Here is a 17,795-nt window from a genome sequence, read left to right as displayed (position 1 = left end):
CAACGCAGATGACATTGCTGCGCCATTGATATCGAGGACGACGCGCTATCCCGATAACTTTTTATCCGTCGTCGTCGATGCCTAAAGAAATTTTGCTGACTCAGCCATAGCCAGCCGGCTTGAGCTTCTTCATCGGGCTCGCGCGTTGAAAAAAAAAAGAGCCAAGTTACAATTTACTGCGATAACGCGCTGTATCTCGGTAGGTCGTGACGTAAGGTTATCGTGCGCTTTTCCGTAGTCGGATCGTAGTTCGGTCTTGGATTTTCAAACAAATTATCGTTCATGACCGACGCGACGACTTCATTTTTCAAGCTCGCCACGCTGTGCAACGTTTGTTAACATTGTTAATTTTGCACTGTCCATTCTCTCTTTGTATCAAATCTCCTAGCGAAAAGAACTTGAACAAACTGAGTTTACTATAATTAACTTATCGCTGAAGAAAACGCTTAAAATTCGAAGCATAAAAATAACTCATGTAAATTGTGCAAAATAAATCATCAAAATTCAAATAATATTTAACTTTAATTAAATTTAAACAATTTTAATTTTTTATCAAACTTTAATGGATATTTTTCATGCCATTTTTCCTTGCCTTGGATTTTATATAAAATTAATGACACTTGAACAACATTTAAACTAATTTTTTGTTTAATTTTAATTAGATTAAAAATTTTTATTTTTTATTTAATTTTTCATCAAAATTTAATGGATATTTTTCACGCCATTGTTCCTTGCCTTTGATTTTATATCAAATTAATTAAACACTCAAACATGGAAAACGAGCATGTAACAAAATCGATCTGTCATTTAGAAAACAAAATTAAATCACAACAATTAATAGTAACATTCAAATTCACGCTATTAAAAATTATCAAAGTATCACGTACATGCATGCATTCGTGTTAAGTGCGCGCGTTATTATTTTTCATATTTTTTTCCATTAATAAATTACAAATTTTAATTCCGATAAAAGAGCTCTCTCTCCGGTTGCTCTCTCATCGTTTCTCAATTATCGCAGTCCCATTCGGGTCGCGAATGTACATGAAAAAAAAAGGCAACAAGCAGATTCACGCGCAGTTATAGGAGACGTCGAGAGGTTCTGCAAGAGTCCGTCAGCCGAGCCACATTTCTGACGACATTCTACTCGTTTTCCGCCCCGGCATCTCGCGACCGCGGATTCCACGCACGCATTATTTACTCCACGGTTTCGCGAAAATGAGAGGAGAAAAAAGAGAGAGAGAGAGAGAGAGAGAGAGAAAGAAACGGAGAAAAAAAGAGGGAAGGCAAGCGCACTCTTGTGCAAGCTTCGCCGCCAGTGAAAGTCTGTTTGCAGTCCGCAAGAGAGCTCGTTGCCGGACCGCTCTTGAGATGGATAAGGATCTTGAGGATCGATCGCGCACGTTCGCCGCTCCCGTGAGAAATTTATCGGCCGATCACGTCGACTGTCCTTTCGCGTATTGTCATGTCGAGAATCGCGACCGATTTTACATTCGGGGATTCGCAAAGATCTTTCACGTAATCGTTCTTTTCCCCGGAATTATAAGACAAGATTTGAATAATTCAGCGATCTTATCAATAGTATCGTAATGTCGGAAATGAGTCGTTGGCAATTTTAGAATCTTCCGCAAAAATTACGATCTCCGATTCGCGAATAATTCGCGATGCTTCTCTCAAGCTTTAACGAGCCTATTACCGCACGCGACGGCGGCTCGTTGCGATAGGATAGCAGAATGTGCGGGATAGACACATACTCCGAGGAAGGAGCGCATTCCTGCAATACCTTTGTTCCGAGACCCGATCCCCGTTACATAAGGAACAACAACGTAAAGATTACGTCGCGCTATGCGAAGCGGAGCTGGGGTAGAATTAGCGATTCCGATCACGTCCTTCGCGGCGGTTAGCATGATACCATCGTTCTACGTCAACTTTACTCCACGTCATAAAGCGGATTGTCTCCTTTACGTTTATTAATTGAGACTCTACAGGAAAATTGTCTCTGTTTGTTAAAAGCAAAATTTTGTAACGGAAAATTTGTAAATATCAATTTCTGAATTTCAGAATTTTAAGATTATTTAAAAATCTTACGGATAAATTTTTAAAAAGATTGTTTCATAATCAATAACTCTTAAGCATACCCTCAATAAATCTTTTTTTAAAAAATTATTTTAAAATTAAATTTTTTTTAACTTTTTTTATATATATTTTATCTTATATATATATATATATATATATATATATATATATATATATATATATATATATATATAAAAATTTTGTTTAATTAAAAAAAATATTTATATCGAGAGTGTGTTCGAGAGTTATTGATTTTGAAAGATTTATGATGCAAGAGGGATATTAAAAATGAAGAGTACATAGATAAATAAATTCAAAAATATCGAGGGAAAGAGAGAGAAGGAGGGTGAGGGAGACGATGAGAGAGGCAGCTCGTAATTTATGTCTACGCAACATCGGCGGGTGCGTTGAACACTTGAAACACACGACGGTTGCTCGGATTGGCCGCCTTCGGATACCTTATAGGGTCGGGCACATGCGCGCTGCGCCTTACGACATCCATCAGAGACGTTCGGTTACCACCATCGCCGATGTATTACTCTCTTTCTCTCTTGCACGTTTCTTCCCTCTGGTGACAGCAGCAGTTCCAACCCGTCATCACTTTGCCGGCTCCGTTCGATCGGTCCTCCCAGTTTTCTCTCCGCGTCCCTTTCTCCCGGATCTTTTGTTCTTGCTCTCTTCTCCGTCTCTGTTGGTCCCTTTAATCCTTTTTCACCTTCCTCGTTTTCCTATTTGTCCTGGTAGCTTCATTCTTGTTTTATTTCTTATTAAATCTTTCTTTTCCATTTTTTCTCCCATATTTTCACTCTCTTGGTCTATTTTATTCTGTTGATTTGTTCGCTCCTCGGGCTTTAATGGTATTTTTTTTAGTTTCATCTATTTTTTTTATTGATATTATATATTGTTATTTATTAAATTATATGTATACTTCACACTCGCATATAGAAAGAGTATAATCCGCGATAAACTACTTTTAATAATACTAATAGTATTATCATTGAAGAGAGAAAATACTATGTGTGCCGTATAGAAAAGTAATTTTTTTATCTACTCTCAATTTCGAGAAAGAAACACCACACGGATTTTTCGCCAAACGTAACATAAGATGTTTAAATTTGCGACCTGCTCATATGCCTGACTTCGGCTTTCGTGACAAAGCACGCATGATGAACACGCGCGCCGATTCGATGCGCCAACTAAAAGTGTCGATATGCCGATTTGTTCCAGCAGCCGCCCAGCACGCAGGAGCGTGGCAGCGGCTTGGCTGTGGGGCGTCAAGGGGGACCCGGTAGCGCGGGGGGACCCGGTGCGGTAGACCAGGCGCGAGATCTGAGCCCCTGCCTGCCCGCGTCGATGGGCGATGCCGCGCGACCGACTACTCTGCCGTGCAGCCCCCCCGCCGCCCATCATCACGGGCCCTTGCATCAGACCCATTGTGGTACAAACAACAACTGTTACGACAGCTCGACTACCCCTTACGAGTCGCGGGACTACGATTCTCCCGGAGGTACGATTATCTGTCAAAAGGGAAGAAACAAGAGAGGGGAAGGGAGAGGATATCCTAAAATTTAATTACATTTTATTTTAAGACAAAAATAGATTTGCAATTTTAATAAAAATTCATCATGTTTTTTTAAGTTTTTCATGTCGATCTGAAGTTTTCTGCTAATCTCCACGGATGGCGAGTATTATTCCGTCTATCGTTACAGCGGGCGGACAGGAGTACAGAGCTGGTAACTTTGAGAACGCGAGCGACCTGAGCATGCCGTCGCAGACCGCACACCACCACCACCATCATCATCATCACCATCATCATCCCCATCTGCAGACGCAGGAGCAGCAGACCACGACGGATCACCTGCATGCCGTTCCTAAGCTCGAACCGCCACCCACACCGCCCGCGCAATCCGACGATGTTCCCGGTGTAGTTTGCGCGGGATGTGGCCTCAGGATATCCGACAGGTTCTATCTTCAGGCGGTCGACAGGCGGTGGCATGCCGCGTGTCTCCAGTGCTCGCACTGCCGTCAGGGTCTCGACGGGGAGATCACGTGCTTCAGCCGTGACGGGAATATCTATTGCAAGAAGGACTATTATCGGTGAGCAAGCATTTAAATTTACAGAATTAACAGTCTTATCTTGGCGATTAGTTCTCTTATTTTGTAACGTAAGAGGAGAACAGATTTCAATAACCGACGCTAGTCTTAGAGACGGAATTGACTCAATCGAGTTTTTACGAGATAAAAATGTTGACCGAGTACGCATAAATCGATCGGCATTCGAATGAAAGAAGATATGAAATTGCTGCTTGATAATGTTTGACGTTTCACTGAAATACTAGTTGGCGAGCAATCTCATCGATTGCTCGGCAATTTCGTCCTATGTCGTCCTATTTCGACGAAACGAGGCCGCGGCTTGTTACGAAAACAGTCATAGTATTCACGCGAGCAAGTCAAGCGCGAAGTAATTTCTGCGCTTCCAGGGACGAGAATCCAAAGAGTCGTTCTGAAAATGCGTCGCGTCGCTTCTTGCGTAATTTGCGTTCCTACGCTCGTTGTTTCGCTCGTTATACGAAGGTCCGCAAATAACTAAAAATTGCGCTGATGGAGCTGCATTACTAAGAATAATGCAAAACGTAATCTTTGAGCTGATTTCTCTTAACACAAAATTGTTTTTCTCGGAAGAAGAAATAGATGGTTTGAGAAATTTTTTGTTTAATTTTTAAAAATATATATTTAATTTTTTCGAAAAGAAGAAAGGATAAAAGACTAGGTAAAAATTTCAAGTAACTTTAACTTTCATTTCTGGGAATAGCTTTTGCAATGAACACTGTAAAAAAATTGACTGAAACTTAGATACAAAGTGTCTGCAGCTTTCATATAGACACACTGTCTGAATTTTCAGACAGAATGCTGTCTGAATGTTCAGACACACTTCAATTTTCAGACAAGCTTCTAAACTTTCAGAAAAATTGATTATTAAGATAGATTGTCTGAAATTGCTTTCAGACACGCAGATCTTTTAGAAAATTTAGATAAAAATGTGTCTAAATTTAAAAAAAATTTTTTACAATGGAAATTTTGTCAGGTTTCCAAAAACGTTTGATAATTGATCTTAAAAGCGGACTAAAAAGTGGCTGAAAATCTTGAATAGTTTTGATTTACGTATGATTCTTACAGACAGTGAAAGTATATATAATTTAATAGGTTTATTAAATGGTTTCACTTGATAAGGACCAAAATCATATGGTCGAAACGTCGTGATAGAACAATCAAACAATAAATTGCCAGTTTGGTCGTATAAACACTCGTCTATTAATTTATCTACTGGCGATATTTTAAAATTAAACATAAGTATATATAATTTATATATAATTTTGAAAGTATATATAATTTTCATCAGTCATTCGAAAGTATTTGATGAATAACGTAAAACGAGCCAAGGTCGAATGCAGTCCGTATTGACAGCCGCTCGAGACACGTCGTTTTGTGCAGGGCCGTAACAGAAGGCCGATTGGCGTCGTGTTGGGACCCTGCCGGGCCTCACACAGTGTCGACTGTATGTATTATACGTTGTCGCTTCTCGTAGGTATGGGCCAGCCTATACGTAGTCCGCTGCGGACTAATGGTCACGACTCGGCCATTTACCTCCGGCGGAGCGTTGATTGTCGATAAGTAAATCACCGTCGATCTACATTCGGAAGAAGGGCGGGGGGGAGGTAGCTGCGGATGTGGATGTCGCATACGAGTCGCATATTCGGCGTCATTCCAAGTGCACTTGATTCCAAGTCGTTCCCAAATGACTTCGTCAGGCTACGTTTTAGTGATTATCGATTTCTCCAGCTCTTTTCTTTTTTCCTTCGTTTTTGTTGAGTATTTAAAAAAATATTCTAAAGTCTTTACATAATAATTAAAAATATTTCTTCTTTCAATTTATTAAAATCTTTTCGTGTAAAGTAACTGCAAATAGAAATGATTAAACAAATGATATTATCTAATCAGAATAAAGATATCATCTAATCTGTCTCTATGTGATACATTTCGTAATGATGCTAGATGTTGTCAAGATTTTAATTCTCTGCCGTTTATAAATTACGGCGGTTGAAGAGAAAACACCAGACGCGTCTCCCTCTGCATTATATAGATTTAATTTCGGTGTCCGCCATTGCGGCGTCGTCACGCCACGAGCTCATCAATTATGTGGCTTCATCGGTGTCTCCTTAATGTCTTATCGTCTTAAAATCGTCGCGAACGAACATAACTCGGCCGCTCGTTCCGTCGCAATTTCGGGAACTCTGCCTCTTCCCGTCCTCGCACTGCGCCTCTTTCAAAATCGCATTAGCCGATCTTAGAGAGGGTGAACCCAAGATCCTGGGATAAGCAGCTGGTTTCGTTGGACGCGTGCTCGCTCGTCGCTATCGCCGAGAGGCGAGCACGGAAGAAGAACAAGAATCGCATGCATGCAGTTTGAGAAACTAAATTAGCCAACGCTCGTCACTTTCGGCGACTTGGTTCGTTAGGTAACCGATGTGATCTTAATAGCATAATAACGTAAATAAATATATAATAAATTTTATTTGCGCGCGCGCGCGCGCGTGTGGTTGTGTGTGTGTGTGTGTGTGAGAGAGAGAGAGAGAGAGAGAGAGAGAGAGAGAGAGAGAGAGACAAACAGACAGACAGAGTATAATTTGCGAAAGAGATATCAGATTTGTTGAATTATGTCTGCAAATGTTTTTTTTTTTTTGCATTCCGTCTTTTCCGAATTTTTAAACGGAATGCTGTCTGAACTTTCAGACAGAATGCTGTCTGAATTTTCGGATAAAATACTGTCCAAATTTTCAGACAGAACGTTGCCTGAATTTTCAGACACACTTCAATTTTCAGATAAGCTTCTCTGAACATTTGAAGAAAACATTTCTAATTAAGATAGATTGTCTCAAATCTCTTTCAAACACACGGATCTGAACATTCAGACGAAAGTGTGAATCTGAGTACGTGGAAAATTTTTTACATAACGCGATGCAATGACAACTCTGACGTTTCACTTTTTCAATTTCGCGCATATTTGCATTTGCTTCATCCCATTCTACGATGTATATTCGAAAAAGCGCTTTCTTCATTACGATTTCGTACGTTTCTCATTCGTTCGAGTTCGGAGGATACGAGAATTCTCGCGCGTTCACACGTCGCGCACTCATGCACGCCAATTCCGCCGTCATACGAAGCCGAGAATGGAATAGCATAGACATCCCGTCACGACACGGTTTTAGCCCAAAGCCTTGTGCTTTATCTCGCCGCTTCGCATGCGCGCTCGTGTGTATTTGCGACGACCCGTTGTTATTAGTCGAGAGCATCAACTCGCTTCTGCTGTAATATGCGTTTGAATATTTTGGGGGAAGAGGGAGATTGATGATTTAAATCATTGTATGTAACATTTATTTATTGAAAGTGTCTTTAAAAACATTTTTTTTTAAAGCTTGAATAAATGTTATAAAATTTTCGAGAAAAGCCTTTCACATTTTGACCTTAATGATAAACACACAGAGGCAGAATCGCTGTTCGATCTACTGTTCGCAGAGGTTGGCGCCATGCGTGTCAACGGCTTTTAAAAGATTCTTAACGAGTCATTCTTTCCGGAAGAGGAATACGAATATCGCCGCATATTACATGTCGAAAGTACCTCGTCACCTCGCGTGTTGCCTCGGCCCGCCCGGGTGGCTTCGTCGTAAAAATTGCCTGCCCGTAAAGAGATCGTTGCACGCCAAGGAAGCAAGAGCTTCCTGAACTCAACTCCGTTTTTTTCTTCCTTCTTCCCTTTTGTTTCTCTCCGCTGCCTCTCTCTGCCTCCTTCCTCTTCTTGCTGTATATTTTTCTCGAGCGCGCGCCTCGTCGTGCTTCGATCCGCGTCGCTCGCGAGATGTACATTTGCTGTTAATCGAGCCGTGAATGGTAAAATACAGAGTTGCAAGAATTCGCATATCCGAAGGTATAATAGATACATTAAAATCGAAATATATATAAAGGTATATATAAAGAATATAAAGGTTTTTAAATTTTTATGTTATTGTGAACTTCCGGCTTCAGTACCTCAAAATAGAAAAAAGCATATTTCGTAGAAGGAAAACGAAGTTTCTAAATAAATATAAAAATGTTGAAGATTTATCAATACGTATCGAATTTACGGATCTCAGACACAAAAGGAGGATAGTAATTTACAAAAAATATACAAAGTAAAATTTCGAAAAGGCAATCAAAAAGTTGAAGAGCTTCCGTATCGTAGACCAAAGTGACATCAAATGACATCTTAATGACGTTTCTAACATTAATTAAAACGTCATTTGATGTCACCTGGAAAGCAGTGCGGGATCAGAGGAATGGAAGTCATTAGACTTATGGATGATTCCGAGTGGTGAGGGATCGAATTTGCCGAAATGTAGATTTATTTTCGTTATAGATAGCCGTTCGAGCGATTGTCGCTGCAAAATAAGGTACACTTTTTTTGGCCACCGGTTATTTATCGCGGCGGCGTTTGTGTCGGTAACCATGTGGGAACGCCGAGCACGAATAATTTATATCGTGATGCGATTCTACGCATGGTGAGCGCAAAAATTCCGACAAGTCCCTTGAGCCTCGCGTAGTGATTGAATTCTTGAAGAGAAATTCCGCGTATGACCTCTCCAGATAACACCTGACATCAATGTTGTCGACTTGTTACGCTCTCGATGTGTAATTTCAAAAAAGAAAAATGAAAATCGATTGAGAAAATCCATGTTTTACGAATAAATTCCAGTTGCTTGCATAGTAGAAAAAGAAATGCACGAGGATATAATACGGGACTATTATCACGACTGTTATCAAGATTCTAGCAAGTTGAATCTAGATTGTCAATAAATTCTCCGTGCCTGATCTAATTAAGCTTTCGCTACACCTCGCGTCATTTATTGCGCAATGCTAATTTTTCACCTTAACGAGTAACAGAAATTATTTGTGATCATTCCTTCGTAGTAGTGGCATAATCATGCTTGCTCATTCATTACTAATTTCACGGGGCACTTAACGTATATAACACACGCGCGCGGCCGCGGTGCATTTACCTTCTGCCGCATGAGAACAGAGAAGAGCATCGAGTAGGGGAATTCAGATGTAGACACCTCCGGATCTGGAATGGTATATCTGCTCATTCATTAAATGCATTAAGTGCGATTTATCAGCGATCAAGAGTATAGACACGCTTCGATTCCCACTTGCATCTATGTAACGCTGGTGAACGGAGCGGAAAGAAAGAAAAAAGTGCAAAGGAAAAGAGAAAGACGTATATAATTGAGGAATCCGCGGTTACTCGAATATTAATTTGAATAATACGTTCCTTCTTTTTTAATCCTTCATCTCCTTATCTTTGCACCTTCTTGGTCCTGAAATCTTTGAGTATTTAAACGTTCGAATCTTTGTATTCTCGAAATCTAACATATCCAAGAGAAAGAGAGATACTTTTGTTCTTTATAAACTTGTTTATAAACTTAAAGAAACTGTAAAACATTGTTGAAAAAATTGATTAAAACTTCAGGCAAAGTGTCGGCAGGCATATTGTCTGAATATTGTCTGAATTTTCAGACATTTTCAGACTCTTCTAAACTTTCAGAAAAACGACTTTGATGATTAAGATTGTCTGAAATTTCTTTCAAATACACCCAGATCTAAAAATTCAGACAAAAACGTGTCTGAATTTTTTACAATGTATTTGGAGTATTGCAATTTTTTATTTTATAAATTTTAGAAGAATATTGTGTAGATCGAGAGATCATTCAATCTTATAATTCTATGTCTTGAATCCTCTTTACTCTCGATTATTATCAGAAACGGGGGATCTTGTTAAAGGGATGCGAAACAAGTTTCTCGCGATTTCTGTCGGCGACGATCGTCGGACACTGTTTCCGCTGTGGGAAGTGGTCGTCTTAAATCAACGGCTCGCAAAGAAAATAGCGAGTGGTAATTGAGTCGTAACCCTCGGCTGGCGAACACACAAATATTTCAGCGCCGGGAGCCCGCTCATAATTTAGCCCTTATAATTAAAATGCGCCGGTAACTTGTTGGAAGCACTTTGCTTTCGTTGCATCCGCAAGGCTCCCATTTCGATACAACGACGAACGATATCACGATGACTCATTAAAATAGGCATAATCCATAATCCATGCTCTCGCGATATTATATTGTTATGGAAGTTAAAGAACAAAAGAACTTTGTTAAATTAAATTAGTGAAAATGTGTCATTAATAGCAATGACACAAGATTTCATCAAAAATCACAGTAAGAGTATTATATATATATATATATATATATATATATATATATATATATAAATCCTCGGATAATTAATCAACCTCCTCCTCCATAAACTTTGATCTACAACAAATTGCAGACTGGTCTGCTTCAAATGGCCTCCACCTAAATCCTTCCAAATCTTTCTCCTTAATTGTAGGTTTATCTCTCACTGTATCGCGTCTTTTGAGAGTATATAAAGACAAGAGAGATGAGAAAAAACTCATTGTATGCGTATAATAAATCCACAAGCTTTTGCATCCGGATATCTGAATATTTCGGATACAAAGAGATTGTGAATTTACACAATAGCAACGAAATTTTTCTTATTTCTCTTGACCATTCTCTGTCACTGAAGAGAGTTGAATGTGCACCGAAAAGTTTATATTTTATAATTTCATTATTATAATAATGACAATACAGAAAATTTATATGTACACTAGAGCTTGATTCTTATAGGCCTAATTTTTTTTTATTTTTTTTTTTCATAAGCTACTAAGTCGACAAATATACATAAATTATTATTGCATATATATATATATATATATATATATATATATATTATATTGCTATGTCGCTGCAACATTGCAATATTGCAATATTTCTAGGCGGACATTTTACTGTTGCTGCAATATCATAACAGCATTGTAGCAATATTTTGCAATGTTTCTGCAATGTTGCAATCTTACAAAAAAATGTTACTGCAATGTTGTTATAATCTTGCGTGTTGTATGGGTGTCCATCTGTCATCGACTTTCTTACCGCGTGCAAGTGATTTATGTTTCAATTTAGTTATTTACACAAATTTATTTTATAAATTTTAGTTACTCACACACATGCCATTATGACGTGGGTATAAATTCCGAATATTTTTTATAAGGTAGAAGGCAAAATTGTATAAAAGGTAACACACGTAACCTTCGATTTTATTGCCACTTAAATATGTTGTAGGGGAGATTCTTCTAAGTAATTTCCCGCAAGAAATTTATGGGGGACGGCATTGGTTTAGGAAGTGTAATAATAATAATTTCTAAATATATATAATAATATAATAATAATAAGTTCCTATAATTCTAAACTTCAAAAGTCAATATCTCTTGAACGAAGCGTTCTCGAACATACTTCCAAAGGAAAATTTTTTAAGATCCTAAATTCATATTTCAAATTTGGCCATTTCACCCGGGAACACCCTGTATATTTTTTTCATTGAAAAAAATTATTTATGATACTCTCACGTGTGAGTGGAGAAGGAGCGAAGTCTCTCCCCCTATACCTGCTCCCGAAAAAAATCTAACCTAACTTAATCCAAACACATATTTTTAGGGTAAATTTTCAATATAGGGACAAGGAGATTTTTAAAAAACTTACATATTTTATGTATTTTGAGGAGTAGAGGCATAAATTTTAGTTTGAAATCAGAAATAAGTTTGGATTAGATTATTTCTTCCGGAAGTGAAGCCTTCCTATAGGGGAGGAGGAGCGAAACTTACTGTGTCCACACTTATACTTTATAACGCAAAGCGAGGTCCATCCCACAATTGTTGTGTGGATAAGTATACGTGTAGGCACAGTGGGTTCCGCTCCTCCTATGGAAGGGCTCCATTTCCGCAAGATGTAACCTAACCCAAACCGGATTTTAGTTTTAAATCATAATAGGAGGATAAAGTATCCATGAGTGTACCTATCCCGTAAACAAACATTTTTTTTACGTTTACTCTACATAAATACAATGTAAACAAACTTTATTTTTCCTTATTTTATGATAGAAAATGCATTAGAATTGTAAAATTTTATATTGTTATATCTCCTAGACCAATGCCGTCCCCCATAAATTTGTTGCGGGAAATTATTATTAGAAAAATCTCTCCTACAATATATTTAATATAAGTGGTGATAAAATTGAAGGTGTGTTACTTTTTATACAGTTTTACCAGATAGAAAAAAATATATTATTCATGTTCTTTTAATTCTCAATAATAAAATAACATTCGAATTGACGTATATTTTAATATATGTATAATATCAATCTACTAGTGATTTTCATTTTATTCGTTTGTATCTCCAAAACATCCTGTATCTCTTTAAAAAAAAAGTACTAGACAACATAAAGCGCGCGCTTCACACGCGCCATTTATTTCTTTTCATTTTTAACATTATACATTTTTAATGGCACAATTTTCAAAACACGATTAACCTCTTGATACACATAACTGTCAAAATATTCAATGACAGCCGCGAAGTAAGCGCAATGATAGAACCAATTAGCATCGCGGAAAAGAGGCCTCAATATTTCGATACAAACTGAATTCACTCAGTTAACATGTCTTTTTTAAAAGGATTAGTTGAAGATTTTTGTTTTATATTCATAAAAGTAATTTGTAAATAATGTTACAACATCTGAGATACAAATAATACTAATTAAAACTTCGTCATATATTTTTTCTGAATTCAATGTATACAAGTGCATAATAAGAAAATTATTGTCAAATATTGATACACAACGTGCCAATCATGTGCCGATTAATTAATTGAATAATAAATACGATATCGCAATTCTGTTAATTGTTAACAAATATGTTACTCTATCTATGCATTTTTACTCTGAGAGTAAAAAAAAATTTGTCGCAACATTAGTTACGAGTACTTATATAAAATATAAATATTAAAACTCTCCAAATTATCAATTTCTTTTTATAAAAGATGTGTGTATGTGTCTTTTAGAGATACAAATAAATTAAATGAAAATCTCCAGTGGATTAATATTAATATAGTCAGAAACATTATTTTATTGTTGAGAATTAAAGGAATATAAATAATGTGCATACATTTATTTGTTCTACCTTATAAGAAATGTTCGGGACTACACCGACATTATAATTGCGTGTGCATAACTAAAGTGTGTGAAATAAATTTGTGTGAGTAACTAAATTGAGACATAAATCACTTGTACACGATAAGAGATTCGATGACAGGTCGGCACATAAATAATGTAATTTGACACTTTGATACCAAAAAAACTGAAAGTTGTGAAAAAAGTGTCGATATATTTTGTTTTATTTTTTTTATCTTTATATACTTTTTTATCGATCTTACGGAAATCGAACCTCATTCCAGATTCCAGCATGTCTTTCTAGGAATTAAAGATAACGTGAGAAGGATGCGAATAAGGTGCGAGAAGGATAAAGAGATAATCCGAGACATCAATAAGACGTGAGATATTGGGTGCTTTTACGGACTCAATAGTTTAGCATCGTCTTATCAACACTTGACATTGATTTGTTGATTCTAAAATTAACAACCAATCACGTTTGATTGCTCAACTGTCGAGTCCGCTTAATGCACCTATTGAACGGATCGACCAATTCTACAAAAGCTAATTTTTCTATTGCAGATTGAGAGACTATTAGCCATGAATCCATGCGAGTTATTTAGGTCAGATCTAACCTAACCTAAATAATTTGCGCGAGGATCCGTGGTTTGCATATAACAGGTAAACCATGAGAGATGTCAGGTGTCAGGCAAATTATATAAGTGCATATATATATATATATATATATTAAATTTTTCAAGCGACAATTTTTTTATTAGAATAAATCGACTATGGCTATCAGTTATCACTCGGGGACTTCGCGTTGATTATTTAATACATATTCTAAAGATATGATTCTTGTTTATTTCTAGCCATTTCTATTATTATTCTACTATAAATAGCAAATCATTTTTATTCTTCGAACGCATAAATATATATAGTAATATATATATAGTATAGTAATATATATAGTAATATAAGTATAGCGTGTTTATTAGTAATTGAGCGGATCGCATTTGTATTTATTTTTGAATTAATTAAATCGACGCGATTAAAGATTTAAATTAAAATTTCCATCATATTTGTACATTTAGTCTTTTTCGTTTCTTAATATCGCGCTGAAAAATCGATTTTGGCAGGCGAAATGCCTTTCGGCAAAATGACTAGACTTTAGTAATGAAAGGGATTAACCGTGGATATCTCGCGCGGATCTTCACGATGTCTCCTGGAATTTCGATGCGCGGGAGAGAGAAAAAGAAAGAGAGAGAGAGAGAGACATGGTCGAGGACATAAATATGACGACAGAGTCCACAATCCCGGCCGACTCTGACACACGTGCTGCGGCAACGACGAAACGAGCAGGGTAACATAATATGCGCGCAACGGCCGACCGACTCCGCTCGGAGCGGCTCTCGCAACGTAAAATGCATCGCGGCGACATGCATAATCGGTAGCCATTCCAGTGTCGCGCGGTATCTTCTCCGCGCCTTCTTCTTGGATCACTGGTAAACGCACCGAGATACAACGTATAAGATTGACTTCTTCGCGTTATCTTACGTTATCTTTAAACCTAGTATAGTGTTTTGAGTTTTCTTTTTGCAAAATGGAGAAATGAGATTTTATTTATTTGTATATTTATTTATTTAAACGGTTTGTTTAGACTATTTCTTTTAGTACAGAGAGATATAAAGCATAAGGCATAAAAGACAATTGTTGAAATGCATATAATATTTAGGAACTACAATTATATTATGTTATAATATTATTATTATAATTGTTAATTGATCAAATTGATTAATAAAATTGGAATTTATTGCATTCAAAAATTTTGAAATTTTGATATACTTTTCCAAAAAGAAATTAAAATCTATTATATTAAAAAATTTGATGAAGAATCATGTAGTGACCTTTTGCTAAAAATTTTGAACTCTTAATATAGTTTTTCAAAAAAAAAAAAAAAATTAGAAATTTTAATCATTGATATCTTGAAAACTATTGATCATAGCGCATCGTGATTGGCGGTATTCTTTTTCTCGGTAAAAAATCTATCAAATTCTGAGAGGTCCTAACATAGGGAAATGACATTCTCTCTAATCTAGTTAAGATTCGCTTGAAGATAAAACAGAGACAAAAGAAAACAATTTCGTCAAAAAGTTCGTTATCATATAAGAGCAAAAAACAGTTTAGTGGTTTAAATCTATTAGTGGTTTTAATTTATATAAAGTATGATGAAAATTTTTAAATGTTCGCAATTTCCCTCTTTTATGTAGAGATCTAAGCTCTCTGTAAAGCTGAGAAACATCCCAAATTTGTTGAATCTCAAAATGATGAAATGCCGATACCATTTTTATTTCTGAAAAATATCAACTTTAAATAAAAGAACTTGTGTTGCGCCGTTGTAAACCAGCCATATATCAACAGTCCATTTGCAAACAGTTTTCATAAGCGACGATAATTATGAGTTGATTGAGACATCAAGGCTCTTTTTGGGGTATCCCTTCTGGAAATCCTTAACGGGTGAATTATATCCGTTCAGCTGGAACATGCCCAGTCTCTTTATTACGGACGGTGAGTGATCGGTGCGATATCTCCTTGATGTAGTAGATCTCGTGAGATAGGGTAGGAGGGGAGGGAGTATTTGTGTACGGCGACACCTGCACGCGCTGGGCCCCACTTCATGCGTCACCAAGGAGAATGCGAACGACGCGCTCCTACTTCGTCGACGATATATACCATAACTCGCGTTATCAGATTCACGAACAATGGCGCCCCGCTAGCATCCGTTTGTCCGTCCGCACCACCCGGACATCCTCGCAAAATTAATTCGGCGACGCCAAGTATACATACATTGTGCTGGTAGCATTCTTTCTCTTTCTCTCTCGCAAAACAAAATATTTAGTGACTTTACATATTGTGAGGATTGCGGCCTCCAAGAGACGTCTTGCGCGTTATACAGTTCGAGAAGATTTAAGTTACAACGCAAAATTAAATTAAGAAATAAGAATTATCTCGAAAAGAGCCCCATGTTTTTTCATAAAAGAAAAAAAAAACACTAAATCGTTCTCACGCGAGTATAAAACTCGTTGCCTGCGTGTCTCGGCGAGGATATTCGTTGGTGGTTTTTACGAGCTGGCGGGTCGTCGCTCATTGCCATACTCGCACTAGGGAGATTCGGCGCATATCTCGGCAGGGGGTGCGTTTCCTTCCGCCAAGGTCATTCGCGTTCGCCACATTCACTGGCATAAACAATCCCCCGCGAAAGTATCGCGTTACCGCCTTGCAAGCCACCGCGCGCCAAGATGGACAGCTGTAGATTGTTGTTCGCGTGATTTACAGATGCGACTTTGTAATCCCTCGTGTGCGAGTAGGTTACATCCCTCGTTGCCCCCGCAAACAAGAGGCCGGAATTTACCGCGTATGCATAAGAGGGTTACATAAATATTTCACCGTACGGAATTCCGGCACTTTTGGTCTTCGCGATTTTTGCATTGGAATTTCGAAAGTTCAAAATTGCAAAATGTGTCATTAATTGTCATGTGTCGACAGACAAGGGCAATTTGCGAATCATTGGCAATTTGAAACTTTGTCAAAGCGGATGTATTTTAAATTGTCCCAAAACGGTTCGTAAGGTTATCCTTGCGTATGCGATAAGAGAAAATGTCTTCGAAAATTTTACTCACTCTTTTTTTCAAGTGGAATAATAAATGCGTTTGAAACGCATAGTTGTAGGTATATTGTAGCGCGTAAAGCGCGTTCCGGATAACTTATAACTTTTTTAAATTATAATTTCTCGCATCTGTTACAATGTCGGATGAGATATGCTACAGGATTGTCTCCGGTCGCGGAAGCATAAATCGCGTCCACCTCTGCCGTGCGAAGTCATCCACTTCGGTGCACAAGTACCAGAGATCGTTTAGTCTGCACAGTAGGAGTAAGTTACGTTGGAGGAGGAATTATGGAAGTTGGAATCATGTTTCTACGGTGAAATGGAAGGCAAGTGTCCTGCTTGTAAAACAAGTAGCAGCGGAGATTCGAAATTAGAATTTGCTAGAATCTCCTAGGGAATTTTCATAAGGATTTAATCAAGCAAACATTGCTTTATTTAAAATGTGTAACCGAAAATGTAGGAAACACAAAGGAAATACATAAAGATTATAGAATCCAAGAAAGACTCGCAAGAATGTGGATAGAAACGATCGTAGAGTCAATTTTAATATGTCATAACCTAAATTATATCTAAAAAAATTAAAAAAAAATTATAATATAAAAATATAACTAGCGAGAGATTCAAGAATCCGATAATTCACCAGGATCACCGAGTGATGTCGCAGAGGATGTGAATCACGTAGTAGCATCGACGCGACTTTCTTTCTCTCGCCATGTATTATGTGTACATTAACTGTCGAAGGGGGATTAGGGTTCGTAGCGTGGTATACCAACAAGAGAAGGCGCTATAACGCCGTGATCTAGATTAATGCTGGAGCTGGTGCCGGCAGCAGTCACGTAGCGTCCCACGCGCAGCGTGTGTCCACCGTGGTTTGCGCGCGAGAATGTCCCACCGGGCCCCAGCCAGAGGTCCGGTGCCGCGGTTTCTCTCTTT

General features: G+C 37.7%; 1 protein-coding gene across 2 annotated transcripts in view; it reads left to right on the top strand.

Annotated features, from left to right (window-relative positions):
* The window catches only part of LOC126856635 (protein apterous), a 40,090-nt gene that overhangs the window by 8,324 nt on the left and 13,971 nt on the right, over nt 1–17,795 (top strand). The window contains exons 2-3 of one of the 2 annotated variants that reach the window (XM_050605327.1): nt 3,301–3,580; nt 3,783–4,170. In XM_050605327.1, the coding sequence (XP_050461284.1) occupies nt 3,301–3,580; nt 3,783–4,170 (668 nt within the window). The remainder of the gene's footprint in view (nt 1–3,300; nt 3,581–3,782; nt 4,171–17,795) is intronic. The other variant, XM_050605328.1, reaches the window with a different exon arrangement.

The sequence above is a fragment of the Cataglyphis hispanica genome, chromosome 19 (genome assembly GCF_021464435.1).
Source record: "Cataglyphis hispanica isolate Lineage 1 chromosome 19, ULB_Chis1_1.0, whole genome shotgun sequence".
NCBI lineage: Eukaryota > Metazoa > Arthropoda > Insecta > Hymenoptera > Formicidae > Cataglyphis > Cataglyphis hispanica.
Note: the sequence above shows the minus strand (reverse complement) of the source record. Positions and strands in the feature narration are given on the sequence as shown.